The 15,459-nt window shown below is 41.9% G+C and overlaps 1 protein-coding gene across 1 annotated transcript in view; it reads left to right on the forward strand.

The window, feature by feature from the left end:
* RNF19A (ring finger protein 19A, RBR E3 ubiquitin protein ligase) overlaps positions 1-2,398 on the forward strand; it is a 93,278-nt gene extending 90,880 nt beyond the window's left edge. The window contains exon 10 of the mRNA XM_054018061.1: positions 135-2,398. Coding sequence (XP_053874036.1) covers positions 135-825 — 691 coding nt within the window. The 3' untranslated portion in view covers positions 826-2,398. The remainder of the gene's footprint in view (positions 1-134) is intronic.
* The last annotated feature ends 13,061 nt before the right edge of the window (positions 2,399-15,459 follow it).

Genomic DNA, 15,459 nt, shown 5'->3' on the forward strand with positions numbered 1-15,459 from the left:
CTTGAATATTGCAATTTAACATTCTTGTCATGCACATAGAAAACAGGCAAGGGCATGTTTTCCTTTGAGGATGAAATTGTTTGTAAGTTTGTAAGTTAAAGATGGATGCTTTGACCATTTATTTCATGTTCTAGGGAAGGCAACAGTATGGAGGTGCAAGTTGATATTGAATCGAAGCCAGCTAAATTCAGACACAATAGTGGAAGCAGTAGTGTTGATGATGGCAGTGCTCCAGGTCGCAGCAATACTGGTTGTTCATCGGCCTGCTTGCCAGAAAATAAATCTAGTGCCACCAAGTGGTCCAAAGAAACAACAGCAGGAAAAAAATGTAAAGGTAAACTGAGAAAAAAGAGTAGTATGAAGATAAATGAGACCAGAGAGGACATGGATGCTCAGTTGTTGGAGCAACAAAGCACAAACTCCAGTGAATTTGACTCTCCCTCTCTAAGTGACAGTATCCCATCTGTAGCAGATTCCCACTCAAGTCATTTTTCTGAGTTTAGTTGCTCTGATATGGAAAGTATGAAAACCTCATGTAGCCATGGTTCCAATGATTATCATTCTCGCTTTACTACAGTTAGTGTTCTCCCTGAGGTAGAAAATGACCGTTTGGAAAACTCTCCACACCAGAGTGCAATCCCTGTGCTTGCTCCACCTGCCCCAAGCACTGAAGTTCCACAGTTGAGTTATATTGCTGAAGAATGTGTTAATAATGGAACTTCAACTGATGTAGGTGTAGGTCTTGGTGAAACACTGAAAGAAACAAATAACAACCATTCACAGCATGCTGTGGAATTAAACACTGCAATTCAGACTGAAATTTAGACCTACAAGTGCTGCAAAAATAGATTTACCACTAAAGAACCCTGTCTGAAAGCTGGTTGAACTACATGTGACTACTGTAAGTTTCAAGTGGCCAGCAGAAGCAAGGTTTTGATGCAATTACATTTTATATATGCCTGTCTAGTAAGGCAGAATGCTTCATATGGATCTTGTTACAGACCTGTATGAAGCATATGAAGGCTTTAACAAGTGCATTACAACAGGACAATATGATCATGTTTTGTATTGTTGCCACAACTTTGCTTGAAAGTATATACTTGTGTAGTCAGATAAACAGTTGACTCATTCATAATATGTTAAATGCTAAATTGAATAATCTGTCCTATACTGTTCACTTGAAAAATGTGGGGCTTGGGATAAGTGGGTGTTAGATCAGCAGTAGTAACTTAATGAAACCATGCTAGGATGAACACTAGTTAGGGGAAATGAGAGTGTCGCAGAGACCTGAGTGGTAATAAATCTTTGTCAGTAATAAATATTTGTACTGACCATTTTGCCTCATAATTGGACACAAATGTCAAATGTTTGCATTTAGAATGAATCACCTATTCAGAGCTGGATGCAGCCTGTTTCAGAAGTGCTTGTATACTTGTACACCTTGAGCAAGGTTATGGCATTTTGCATAATTCTGAAATAAAAAAAAATTGGAACTTAATATGTGGTAGAAAGGGGACATTTCCTTATGAAGAACAGTCCAGGTAATTCAATTATATATGCATCAGATAGCAACAGATATGGCTACATATACTGTATAAAAACTGTAAAATAAGAATCCATTGATTTATAAACATTGCAGAGAAGCAGATACAGTCACCTTTCATTAATGGAAGAACAGTGCCCCTTTGATTCTTGGTGCCTTTGGAATAGACTGGGTTTTAAGTGCCTGGTCGTTTGAGGATTTTACTGTAATGTTTTCCAGAATGTCCTCTTTGGCCACCTTGGACTATAAAGGAAAACTTTATAGAAAATAAAATGACTGTGGTAGATAATGTGTATAATAATAATGAAGTATTAGCCTACCAAAGACTCACTCAGGCTTTAGTGGATAACTTTTACATGACATCCTGTTTGCAAAACACATGAACATCTTCAGTCACAGAATTAAAGCACAGTGCAGAGCTTGCACAAGTACAAAAGATGGGTTCCAAATCTGACTGGCTTTTCTTTTTTCTTTTGCTTATGGAAGATACACAACTAAACACAAGCTGAAGTTGGCAAAAGCGCCTGCACTATTACAATTTTTGCTGCATAATTCATTAAACTGAAAAAAAAAATTGTGGCTATCAGAATAATAGTTAACAATGTTCTGTCTTGTGTTCCTTGTAAGTATTGCCATTATGGTGCTACCAAAAGTTTGGTATGGTAAAAAGAAAAATGCCATGGGCTGCAGTCCTCTTCCATGACTTATCCCCACCAACTTCATTAATATGCTTATAACACTAGTGCCAGTTACGTTATTTGATAATGCTTGTTATGGTATTTGTATATTTGCAATTCAATTTTGCTCAATAATAGCGTGTAAACTGCATACCTGAAATAAATGTCTACATAATAACTTTTTAGTTGTCCTTTGTTTAGTGCACAAGTGGCATTATAAGAATGTAACTCTTCATTGAGGCTCTTTTCTACAAGGAGTGGTGCACTCTCCTTTCCCATTGCCTTTTGTTCATACTCATTTTGTTAGGTATAGCTTCGATGGGAGTTGAAGGTTTCTGGCACCCAAAGTATTTTTTCATACTATTGCAAGGTGACCTTGCTTTTTTCTTCTTCTTTCCTGCCAAAGTAGTGACCTGCATTGCCACTTCAGTAGGCAGGAAAGTAAATTGTTGACTCAGAGGACAGAAATATCATAATTGTTTGACAGGAACATATGCTATTTTTCCAACATACACAAATGGGTTTACAGCTACCCATCCAGATTGCTGATCACTTACCATTTTTCCTTTAGAAAATTAAACAAAAATACGTGCTCCTTCTTCCTCACCTGAAACAAAACCCTGTGCGCCACTCAGAAAGCAGTTTGTTCAAGTTTGCTGTACTTATGATGATGTTTATGGATAACCAGGTTTTCGATTGGCTGACGAGCACATTCATTAGGTCTTTTCCCTTAGTCTGTCAGAGTACAGATGGTCAGTGATATGGTGAGAAACTGAAACTGTATTGTCATCCAACAAAAGGAATAAATGTGTCCATCCCATTCCCAAACTATACGTTAGCAGTAATTTTCTTCAAGGGATTCTGGTAATAACAACAAACCACAAGAGTTAGTTATAACGATTATGTTCTCACCAACGTAATTGGAAGTAAATTGTCTTTTATACTTGTAGATTATTCTAAATAAAATGGTTAACTTGATTTTTCTAAATCTGTTCTATGTTGTTGGTCTTGTCCCTCTTCTGATTCTTTTATTACTGCTTTTATTTGCCTCATTTTGAGTTTGAGTTTTAAAACTAAGTACATTGGTACTGAATAATATTAACTTCTTATTTTGGTGAACATCAAGATTTACTGAACTATGATAAATTGACTGAAGTGAAGCTGTCCATGTTCATCTAAATGTGAAGTTAATATGCATATCTTGGATGTTATTTTCAGAACTATTATGAAATCTCTACATCACGGTCATGAATTCAAGTGCAAAAACCACATGGCTGTCTTTAGTCAATCTTCTTGAGGCAGGAGTTTCTTGTTAGATTTACATTCTTTGTTAAATGCATTATTGGCTTTCATTTATTCTAAGATTAACTTTGCATCCACCATGTTCTCTGAGCTGTTTTACAATTGGAGGTTAGCTGTGTATTGGAAGGAAACTGAATTCCTAGTAGTGTCCACTATATTAGAGAATTGTTGATAATTGTATAGTAATAGGATGGATCAGCATTTTATTTGATGCTTATAAGTAAAATAATTCAGTATGGTACCTTTAGGAAACTTTAGGCATTACTTGAACTCTTGTTCCAGTGACTTTCACTGGAATTTTTCCATTTTTGGATATTAAGTGTCTCCTACAAGTAGATAAAGGTTAAGCCATTAAAATACCTGTTTTTTGCATGGTTGAATATGTTTCTGAATTGGAACATTTGAAATGTTGTGCAAAAATTAACACCACCTCTAATTAGATCAGCTGCAAAAATCAGCTGAGAAGACTAGTTTTTTGTGACAGATAAACATTTTTTCATTACAATCATTGTATTTGTTCCCCCCTGCAGTAGCAAATTTTTCCTGCATTTATGCGAGGCTGAAGTAGGTTATATGCTTAAACAGCTACCTTTCTTGTGAGTAATAAATAAATTAAACTAGACTATGGATTCACTCAATGAGAGGTGGAAATATTTGGAGGCAGAAAGACGCTACTATGTACCAGCTTAAGGGTTCAGAGTTCTTATTCTCTCACCCAATGCCCAACTTCTTGGTGGTTCAGGCTGCTTCGGAAAGGTCCAGGTAACATCATCATGGATCAATCCCTGTTGACAAGGAGGGTAAACGCTTAGACCTGCTGGGGAAAATGGTTTTCTCATCCTCCAGTCTTTAGGAGAGCCAATTATAAAGTGCTACTGGCTAAATATGATTTCCTGAACTATGCTAAGTTTGAGGAATTTACCAACAGTCTCTCTCAGCAGGATCATTCTAGTTTCCAAGCTCTGATAGAGGAAGGAGAACTAATAACCAGGACCACGCTCCAGTCTGTAATCCAAGTGGCTGATACTTCCTCTTTGAGCCATGGCTACTCCAATTGTTATGCGAACGGAGTCCTGGCTCCATGTCTCAGGGTTTTCCAAGGAAGTTCGGAATACTATCAAGGACATCCCCTTCGATGAATTGCATCTCTTCAGTCAGAAGATGGATGAGTCCCTATACACCCTGAAAGACTCTAGGGCTACCCTTTGATGCTTGGGTATATACACACCTGCCCCTAAGAGTAAGGTCCACAGACAATCAACCAGTATGTATAGAGCCCCAATACTACTACCATCAGAGACCCTACGAACTGCTGCATAAAAAGCAAAGGATTCAAAAATCCCGCTTCCCTATGCCCTCCACATCAGCATTGACATCTCAGTCCCAGCCTCCAGCCTGATGGTATTTTTGATGCGAACTTGAGAGCTGTGAATCACTGAGCCCAACATATCCCAACCTCAATACCCCATTCAGGGGTTGTCTAGCACTCTCTTTTTTGACACCTGGAGTGCGATAATGGGCAATTGGGCACTCAACATCATAAACTCTGGCTGTATGATCGAATTTGCAATGCTACCTCCTCCACAAAACCCCTCCCCATCCCCCTTTGGGGATCACTCTCATAACAGTATTCTCGCTCAGGAGGTGAACTACTTACTGCAATGAGAGAGAGGAGCAATAGAATGCATTCCTTGTTCCTCCACAATATCGAGGAACAGGTTTTACTAATCCTACTTCCTCATACCCAAGAAGAAGGGTGGGTGGAGATCAATTCTTGACCTCCACCAACTCAACTACTTTACTTGCAAACTCAAATTTCTCATGGTCACATTGGCAGCAATCATTCCATCTATAAAAAGTATATGATATGAAGGACATGTACTTTAACATCAATATTCATCCAACCCACAGATGATTTCTCAGATTTATGGTGGTCTCTGACCATTTCCAGTACAGAGTTCTACCCTTTGGGATAGCCACCACCCCCAGAGTCTTTACCAAGGTATTTCTCATGGTAGCAGCTCATGTCAGATGTCATGGTCTCCTCGTCTTCCTTTACCTCAGTGACTGGCTCTTTGCCACGAAATCTCACCAGGAAGCTTTCACATCAATCTCACTGATGCTCCATCTCCTTTCCTCAAATGGGGTCAATGTGAACATTGAAAAATCTATTCTTACTCTCCATGCAATCTTCGAACTTCATTGGGGCAACCTTGAACTCTATCATCAAAAGGTGTATACCCACAGACAGGTTCCAGACCGTGAATGATATCCTAGCTCACATAATGAACAAATCTTGGGTAAAGATCAAAATATATGTCTGTCCCTCCTTGGCCACACAGCCTTGTGCACCTATGTCCCTCCATTCGCAAGACTCAATCTTCATTGCCTTTAGGCATGGCTACAATCTGTTTACTCCCCAAGCCACCATTCTATGATCCCTATGTTGACAGTTCCAGCCAAGGTCCTGTCTTCCCTCCTATGGTGGACAAATCCTCACCACGTATGCATCAGAGTCCCCTTTCTCCCTTCTTCACTGGACTAGACCATCGTTATAGACACATCACTACTGGGTTGGGGAGCCCATATGGGCAACCACATGGGCATAGTGGACGTGGACATCTCGAGAATCCAGAATGTGCATCAGTGTCCTGGAACTATGGGCAGTACAAAAGGCGTATGAGTCCTTTCTTCCATTCATCTGCTCTCACCATGTCCTCATAATGTCAGACATCACTATGACAGTCTTCTACATCAACAAAAAGAGGGAGTAAGATCTGACTCTCTGTGTGCAGAAGCAGTCAATATCTGGAACTGGTGCATCAGCAATCAAATCGCCTCTCCACAGCCTACTTTCCAGGAATGCAGAACATGCTCATGCACTCCCTCAGCAGACACTTAACAATCAGCCGGGAGTGGGAACTTAACAACATGGTGTTTAATGACATTTTCCCATGATTGAGAACCCCAACCGGGGATCTGTTCACTTCCCAGGCAAACAACAAGTGTGCCACATACTGCTCCGGGAGTACTGCCCTAGGTTACCACTCCCAAGGTGACACTCTCCTTCTTTCCTGGTGAGATCAGTTCAATTATGCCTTCTATCCACTACCAGTTCTTCCATGAGTGCTACACAAGATCCGACAGGACAGGGCAATAGTCATCCTGATCACTTTTTTCTCACCCAGGCAGTTTTGGTTCCCCAACCTCCTGTGCCAGTTGCCTCATTCCCCAGTTACCCTCCCAATATTCCCTGAGCTGACCCAGTGCAAGGGCAGGAATAGACACCCCAATACACTACTGCTTCACCACAGGGCCTGGTATTTGGATGGTCATCAGTCCTAAAACGGGCATGCTCCTTGACCGTGCAAGACATCCTCTCTAATAGCAGAAAGCCCTCAACTAGGAAATATTATCAATCTAAATGGAAACACTTCTCATCCTGAACACAACAGAGAGGCATTCTATCAGAAGCTATGGGTTTCCCACTCAGGACATAGTCTAGGATATCTTTGAAGATATTCAGCCTATCCCTCAGTTCCCTGCAAGTCCACTTGGCGGCTATCAGTGCTTTCCATCCTCCCTTACGGAGGACTACTCTATTTTTCACACACGCTAACTACTCAATTCTGGAAAGGCCTGATAAGAACTTTTCCACCGCCTCAAAAGATAACACCCCAATGGGACTTGAATCTTGTTCTTCTGGTTTTGACATGCCTCCACTTTGAACACTTAGTGACTTGCTCCATGTCCCTCATCTCCATGAAGGTTGCCCTTCTGACAGCCATCACATTGCCACAATGATGGCAGACCCTCCATACACTATATTTCACAAAGATAAATTTGGGGTGTAGGTGTAAAGAGGCTTTGGAATTTCACCTTCACCAATCCATTCATTTACTTGTATTCTTCCTGAAATGCACGTCCACAGAAGTGCTTAGGCTCCACTCCTTCGATATTTGACGAGCCTTGACCTTTTACCTGCAGAAAACCATTCAGAAAGGCTCCAAGGTTGTTTGTTGCTACAGCGGAATTGGTCAGATGGCATGCTATCTCCACCCAGAGAAGTTCCAAATGGATATCGGGATGTATTCTACTTTCAGATCTTGAACCTCCTTCCCTTTGGTGGGACGAGTACACTGCACGAGAGCTTAAACCATGATGGTAGCATCCCTTCAGGACATACCCCTCCTAGACAACTGTAAAGCAGCCCCATGAAGCTCTGTCCACACATTTGCAAGACACTGTGCTCTGGTACAAGAGTTGGTGGCTGCTGCTGCTGCCTCATTTGGGATGGTAGTTCTCTGATCAACCCTACTGTCCCCATCCTCGCACCCTCCTCCTACTTAGGTACTGCTTGTCAATCACCCATAGAGGAATATACAATAGGGACCATATTCAAAGAGGAGGAGGTTACTTACCTGTAACTGGAGGTTCTTTCAGATGTGTGGTCCCTATCAGTATTCCACTACCTGCCCTTCTTCCCCTCTACTTTGGATCTTATCTGATTTGTAATGGAGAAGGAACTGAAGAGGTGCTCAGTCCACACTGCCCTTTATCACCTCGGTCAGGAGCACAAGGCAAACCAGAGAATGTGTGAGGAGTAACATGCTAATTTCAAATTCTCTGACTCCGGGCGCATGGTGCACATGCGTAACCCACAGTGGAATACATATAGGGACCACGCATCTCGAAGAACCTCCAGTTACAGGTAAGTAACCTCCTCTTCTAGGTTTCCTCCTAAAGCCTGTTCTGCCTCTTGTGCTAGTTTTGTTTTGTAACTGTCAGTGTAACAAATTATAAATAAACTTAAAAATGTACCTTGTTTAATTACCAAAGTTGTAATTAGCTTCTGCTGCCACTAGTGGTCAGTGTGCAAAGTATTTGGAGATTTTCTACGGAAATGCAAAGAGCAGCAGAATCTTGGAAACGTGAGATCATAACTGAGGAAGTGATGAACTGCAACATTCAAAGTGTCGAGATTCTATTCCTGGCTGTGCCAAGTGTCCTGTGTGACTTAGTTCATTTTTGCTTATGATACACAAGATTTATTTCAGCCTTCACGAAGCACTCAATTCCAGTAGTGGCTTGTGGCCAGTGAAGAAATCATAGAAATGTAGGGCTGGAAGGGGGGACCTTAAGAGGTTAGCTAGTCCAGGCCCCTGCAGTGAGGCAGGACCAAGTAAACCTAGACCATCCCTGACAGTTTTGTCTAAATTCTTAAAAACTTCCAATTATGAGAAGTCCTTAACTTGCCTTGGAAGCCTGTTCCAGTACTTAGCTATCCTTATAATTAGAATTTTTCCCCCTAATATCTAACGTAAATCTCCCTTGCTGCAGATTAAGCCCATGACTTCTTGTCCTACCTTCCATGGTTATCAGAATGTCATGTGAACTGTGTCAAAAGCTTTGCTAAAATCAAGATATGTCTACTGCTTCCCTCCAGCCACTAGGCCAGTAACCCTGTCAAATAAGGAAATTAATTTGATTTGGCATGATTTGTTCTTGACAAATCCATGCTGGCTATTACTTACTACCCTATTAGCTGCTAGATGCTTACAAATTGTTTAATAAGTTGTTTCAGTAGCTTTTCAGGTATCGAAGTTAGGCTGACTGGTCTGTACTTCCCCAGATCCTCTTTAAAGATAGGTACTATGTTTGCCCTTTTCCAGTCAGGACCATCCAGAAAGTTCTAAAGTTCCAAGATTGCTTCAACTGGTTCCTTAAGTACCCTCGGTTGAATTTTTTCAGGCCTTACTGACTTGAACACATCTGATGCATCTAAATATGCTTTAACCTGGTCTTCCTCTATTCTGGCTTGTGCTCCTTCCCCTTTGTTAATATTAATTGGGTTAAGCATCTGGTCACAATTAACTTTTTTAGTGAAGACAAGCAAAATAGGTATTTAAATGTCTCCGCCTCCTCTGTTGTTAGCTCTGCTTTCCCGCTAAGTGGTGAACCTACACATTTCCTAGTCTTTCTCTTGCTTCTAATGTATTTCTGGAACCTCTTTTTATTGCTGTTTATGTCCCTTGTCAGGTGTAACTCATTTTATGCCTTTCCCTTTCTGATTTTGTCCCCACATCCTTGTGTATTCTTTTGTACTCATCCTTAGCAATTTATCCATGATTCTACTTTTGGTAGGATTCCTTTTTGATTTTCAGGTCATTAAATAGTTGAATCGACAAAGCACTCTTACATTGTTGATCATTGCGTCTATTTAGGTCATCCATCACAAGCGTCTTAGCTATTTTGGCATTTCCAAGGTGCTGCTCACTGTGGTATTCTGGTACCAGCACTGTAGATGTGGTGCTGATTTTCAATGTCAGTGTAGTAGTTGACTCAGTATGTTGTGCTGCACTTCTGCTATTTCAAATATATGCCCTGTATTTAAAAAGGTTGGAAGCAGCATTACAGGTTTTAGTCTGTTGCCCAAGTTATGTGGACAAAGGTTTATATTGTGTGTGGTAAGCTCTTGACCACTTCCAAAGAGGTTCCTAGATGCTGATTCTAGTCCATGTATTTTGCAGGACCGCAATGTTATACAGAAGATAGAGAACTAGACTGAGCGTTAGGAAATATGGTTCTGCCACTGTTTGGGCAAGTCAATTTTTTGTCTGCTTCATCTCCCCATCTGTACTTACCTTTCCCTGAGAAGTGCTTTCAGCTCTGTGGATGAAAATCACTTTATTAGAGCTAAGTGTTTTTTGCTTTTCCTGTTTTTTCCCTGTCCACCTTCTTTGTGAAATTAGAAGTATCTGAGCCATATCTCAGCCCAGGAGGTAGTTAACTCATTTGTGAAGCTGTCCAGGAAGCACTATGGAAGGGCATAGTACTGTTGTCAGTTCAGCTCTAAAACTAGAGACCACCTTGGCCCATCATATAAATGGTAAAATTATTAGGTATTAAATGGTGTTCACTTTCCACAGAGACTTGCTCTGACTGCATTGAAAAGTCCTCTCTCTAGTTCTCATTGGCTTCCATTTCCTGTACTACCTCCACACAAACTACCCAACTCTAGTTCAATCCCTATTTCAATTTAAACACAATTCTTAGCTTAGCACAATACACCTGCCTTCAGGGTTTAGCTGAGTCTACTTAGGGTGAGTTTCTTTCCCCACCAGCACTAATGGTCTCGCAATTCCTTCTGGAGCCTCTGTTTCCCTTGTTTTGTGCTCTTATTAAGCCTGCCTCATTACCTGCTGGACTGTAGCTTGAGGGAGAAATCAAGTCAGGAGTGCATGCACAGAGAAGAGGAATTCTCACCCCCTGCTGAGGGGCCAAGTTTTACCTCATTCCAACCTTGCCTGTGTCTCCTTTACTAGCCCTATGAGAACTAATGGTGGGCTTCATGCCATGGTCGAGGACAGTGGTTTTCAATCTCTGCCATCGTGTGACCACATGTTTAAAGCAGAAGCTAGTTTTGGTTCCTCACCCCATGTAGTCATAAAGAAGTGGAGGGTGATCGTGCCTTTCTTGGATCTGCTTCTGATCTAAGGTACTTGGAACCATTCATGTGTGATGTTGGGTGATCACCTAGGCCCATCTGGTGTAAGTGAGGGTAGTTTAACATGCATCATTGCCAGAAGGTAGCACTTCAGCCATGTCCACGTACCATGTTTGCACTTTCTATGAGACTATGACTAGACCCAATGGCTCTCCCTATTTTAAGTACAGGGAATGTCACTCAGATCCGTAGAATCCACTGAAGTAGCATGAACTGAGTGTATTCACCATGTATTTCTGGAGCAAATGGGTTGAGTGCATTGAGGAGAGAAGGGGAGATTTGCAAACTAAACAGACTTCTAAACAGAGCAGCATCACATCCAGCTGATGAGTCAGGCTCTTGGGTATTAATGACTGACTGAGTCCTGGTATGGTTCCTGTGCCAAACTGGAATGAACCAGCTGTGCAAAAGCTGTAGCAGTGCTCCCTGCTGACCATACACTAAGTAGTGTTACTGAAAATGTCTCACTAGCTTGTAAAATGCTGTATCAATGATTAATAATGATGATTTGTATTTCTCTGTGACTGCAGGGAATAAAATCAAGCTAGGAAAGGGGAAGAAGCAGCAGCTCAAGCAGAAGCCTAAATGCAGCGTAAGCAGTAATGCCACTTGTGACTCCTTATCCTTGCCTTTGGAATCAGACCCTGTGAGACATCAATGAATGTGGAATTGCTTTGGGAGCTGCACAAGTACTGAACAACACCACTCCTGGCTTGTGTTCTTTGTCCTATTGTGTGATAGGCCAGCCCCGCCCCTAGCCTTATTTAATCCTGCCACAAGCCGGTGCTTGCAACATAAAATTGCTATTAATGCTGAAGTTTTCCTTCCTTGAAGTGCTATGAGTTTAGGGGTAGCAGAGAGACCAACTATTTAGGCAGGAGCAAGTGCTCTCTATGTACTGTTAGAACACAGTAAGAGAAGCCATGCCACACGCAAAGCAAGGGCCCCAGAGGCCTTTATTATCTCCCCTGCTTCATAACTACTGGACTGGAGGAAGTCTCCAGTTACCCTCTCCTGCAACTAGATTTTTATTTGGTCGGTAGGGGAGGAGGCTGCTGTTGTCTAAAGGGGGATGATGGCTGCTGTATTCCACTTCACAGCACTGACATTGTCCGGTCATGTTAAATTCACTCTACTGCTTTATACCCCAAAGCAATAGTGATACTAGGGATGTACAGACCCACCAGGAGAGCATAGCAGCATGTACACTTGGAACGTTGTGTCTACAATCAAAAGGATTGCAAACTTTGATTATGAAAACATGGCTTGCAGCGTACAGCCACTACTAATACATTAGGCTTCCATACACACTGGAGAACACTTCCCATTCAGCCCTGAGGAATATATATATATATATATATATGTATATGTGTGTGTGTGTGTGTGTGTGTGTGAGAGAGAGAGAGAGAGAGATGGTTTATTTTAAGAAAAAAGGAAAGGCCACACAGCTATTTGTCATTAGTCTAAATTAGAACTAGGTTAACTTTTGGCACTATTTACACGCTAAAGTTGTGTCTGTAGTCATAAAACACTGTGACCTTGTCTACACTAGCGAGCTTACAGTGCCACAGTTGTAAGATCACAGGTGTAACCACTCCAGGCAGACAGGCGAGAGTTCTCCTGTTGGCAGAATTAAACCACCTCCACAAGCATTAGTAGCTTTGGTAGTGGGAGAAACGCTGCTGCCAATGTAGTGCTGTCCACACTGGCGCTTCTGTTGGTGTAACTATGTCACTTGGCTGTGTGTTTTTTTTTCATATCCCTGAGCAACATCAGTTATACTAACAAAAGTGATATGTAGACAAGGTCCAAGTCTTAGCAGCCAGATGTTTATTTAAAGGGGTTTTAAATGTGTTTCTGCATGCTCCATTTGATCTTCCAGAATCACTCCTCATTAGCAAAACACATCACATGCTGCTTAAACTACTCCTGGGTAAATTCTGCGCTACTGTGCAGAATTACTACACTATAATGAGCCCATCATTTTTAATTTTTTGTGCAGAAAAAAGCTTCTGCTGAAATGTTGCTGCAGTTCTGCTTTTTGCCCACCAGAGGGCGATGTGCCATAAGAACAGCAGCAGCTCCCAGCAGAAAACAACTTCTGCAGTTCTGCCTTTTGCCCACAAGAGGGCACTGTGGTGATAGAACAAAGCAGCAGCTCCCAGGCAGCAAGGGAAGAGAAAGAGCCTGCCTTCTTCACATCACCTATCAGCCCAGATCAGGTGACAGGAGCTATAGGGAGACAGACAGCATAGGGTGCTAGGAGGGGGTCAGACAAGGGCTAGCTAATGGGTGGGGGCGGGGGCTGAATGCCAGTGGAGGCGCAGGGCCATAGTGGGGAGGGAGGTGCAGGGCCAAATGGTGATAGGGTACAGAGCTACATAGGGACGGGGTGACAGGGTGGGGACACAGACATGGGGAGGTGGTACAGGGACAAGGGAGTGGCTGGGTGGGGGCACAGAGCCACATGGGGATGAGTGAAGTGGGTGTCTGAGTTGGGGTGGAGAGACAAGTGAGGACAGGCATTCACTCCCCCTGCCCTCCACCATGGGGCAGGAGGAGTTCTGTGCCCTCAACAATTGGGGGAGGGCTATGCCCCTACTTGTCCCTCTTGTGCCCGCCCCTGCTTTTCCTCCAGGCAGTCTTGGCAAGAGGTCTCTGTTCTATCCCTATAGGACCACTGCCTTCCCTCCACCTTGCGCCTGCAAGGATCCAGTGTCCCTGGCCCTGCAGCTGGGTAGGGAGCTGTCTGCAGCTCCCCTGTCATGGCCCCACTTGCTCTCTACCTACTGCCCAATCCCTACAGGCACAAACTGGGGAGGAGAAGAGAGAGGTTATATTCACAACCACGTTTAGCAATGGATTTTTCTCATCAATTTCAGTTTGTCAGCTGAAAGCTATGTTTACTGCCATCACTTTAAATCAAATCCTGACAAACTTAAGAATAATATGTAGTGCTGCTATAGTACTGCCCTAAAAACTGAGGTGGGTTACCATGCATGATACCATTCTCATTTGCCCCTCATTGCTTGTGGTACTCAGCACTATGTGGAGTGGAGGGGAAGTTACACTGAGCACCTTGTACCTGTTCTCTTCCCCCCCAGATGTGGAACTGTTCCCCACAGAGCCACTTTAGCACCCTCTGAAAACAACAGCCATGTATAATAGCAGGGGAGGAGACTGGAAAGAGAACATTTTGGGTGAGGGTGGAAAATAAATTGATAATGTGGCCCTGGGAGGAAAGAGACCACAAAGGGTTAAGTGAAACACAAGAATTCAGAATAGGAACAAAGAATAAGAATAAAGTTGACAAGGACATTGCTTATATTAGGAAAGTTGGGACTCAGTTCTCCACTGGCAATAGCAATGATGGAAGCTGCAGGGTAGATAGGACTCGGGCGTTTTTAACTTTGTCATGGTGGTAAAAACTGAACCTTATCTACACAACTTCCATTGTTACTACAGCCAGTGGAGCTGCACCAGTAGTGAATTATAGGTCTGACTGTTGATGAATACACAGCCAAGAGAAACTATTTCTGGTGGATAGATTACAGCCAGTAACAGAAAAGAATGCTGAATCAGGATAGAGCTGGAGTAACAGGAAATCCTGACTTGGGTAACGTCATCTGGTTATCACATTTTGCTACATCAAAAGTTACAGTGATGTCTTACAACTTTTTCTTTTAAACAAACCACATGGGTATTGCGAGATGATGAAAACAACTCCTGTCATACAAAACAAGAAGAAAAAAAAAAAAAGATAAACCCGATTTTAGAGGGAACCAACAAAGGCTACAATTCCTGCTCTATTAAGATTTTCTCCTCTACTGAAGTGTTTTCAAATTTATCCTTGAAAATAAGCACCTCAATCTACAGTAACATATACAATGTTTGGCTTTTAGTAACAGCCTAATCAAGAGGAAATTACTATTCTTTGTACAGGTTGTCATTTAAAAACTGCTTACAGCATAAAACCCTTACTCCCTGCCTTTGCATATTTCTTTTATATTTTTAATGGCTATATTTGAAGAAGCTTAATATGCTTCTTTTATGGCAGATAGTGTTACTTTCATTTACACCAGGTAACATCAACACGTTCAGTGCCAATGTCAACTTTGACTTGAACAAAATAGGGGCCAAAACACCAACATATAATTTTTTTGCTTAAAAAGAGTTTTGCTCACTATGAAATGGATTTATTTTCTGCCTTCTTAGACTCACAAAAGCCTATTTTAGGCCACAAAGCAGAGAACTTCGGGCCAATATGAAAACAGCAAGTAATTGTCAATTACAAAATTGTTGCCTTACATGAGAATGTGAGAAAAAAGTGCTGGTGCAAGGTTACAGCCCAAGGTATATAGTTCTTTGTAAAAAGAGGGAAATATTATTGTTGAAGGGAAGCACTGCATAATATATAGCACTTTGACCAT

The sequence above is a fragment of the Malaclemys terrapin genome, chromosome 2, assembly GCF_027887155.1.
Source record: "Malaclemys terrapin pileata isolate rMalTer1 chromosome 2, rMalTer1.hap1, whole genome shotgun sequence".
Lineage (NCBI taxonomy): Eukaryota > Metazoa > Chordata > Testudines > Emydidae > Malaclemys > Malaclemys terrapin.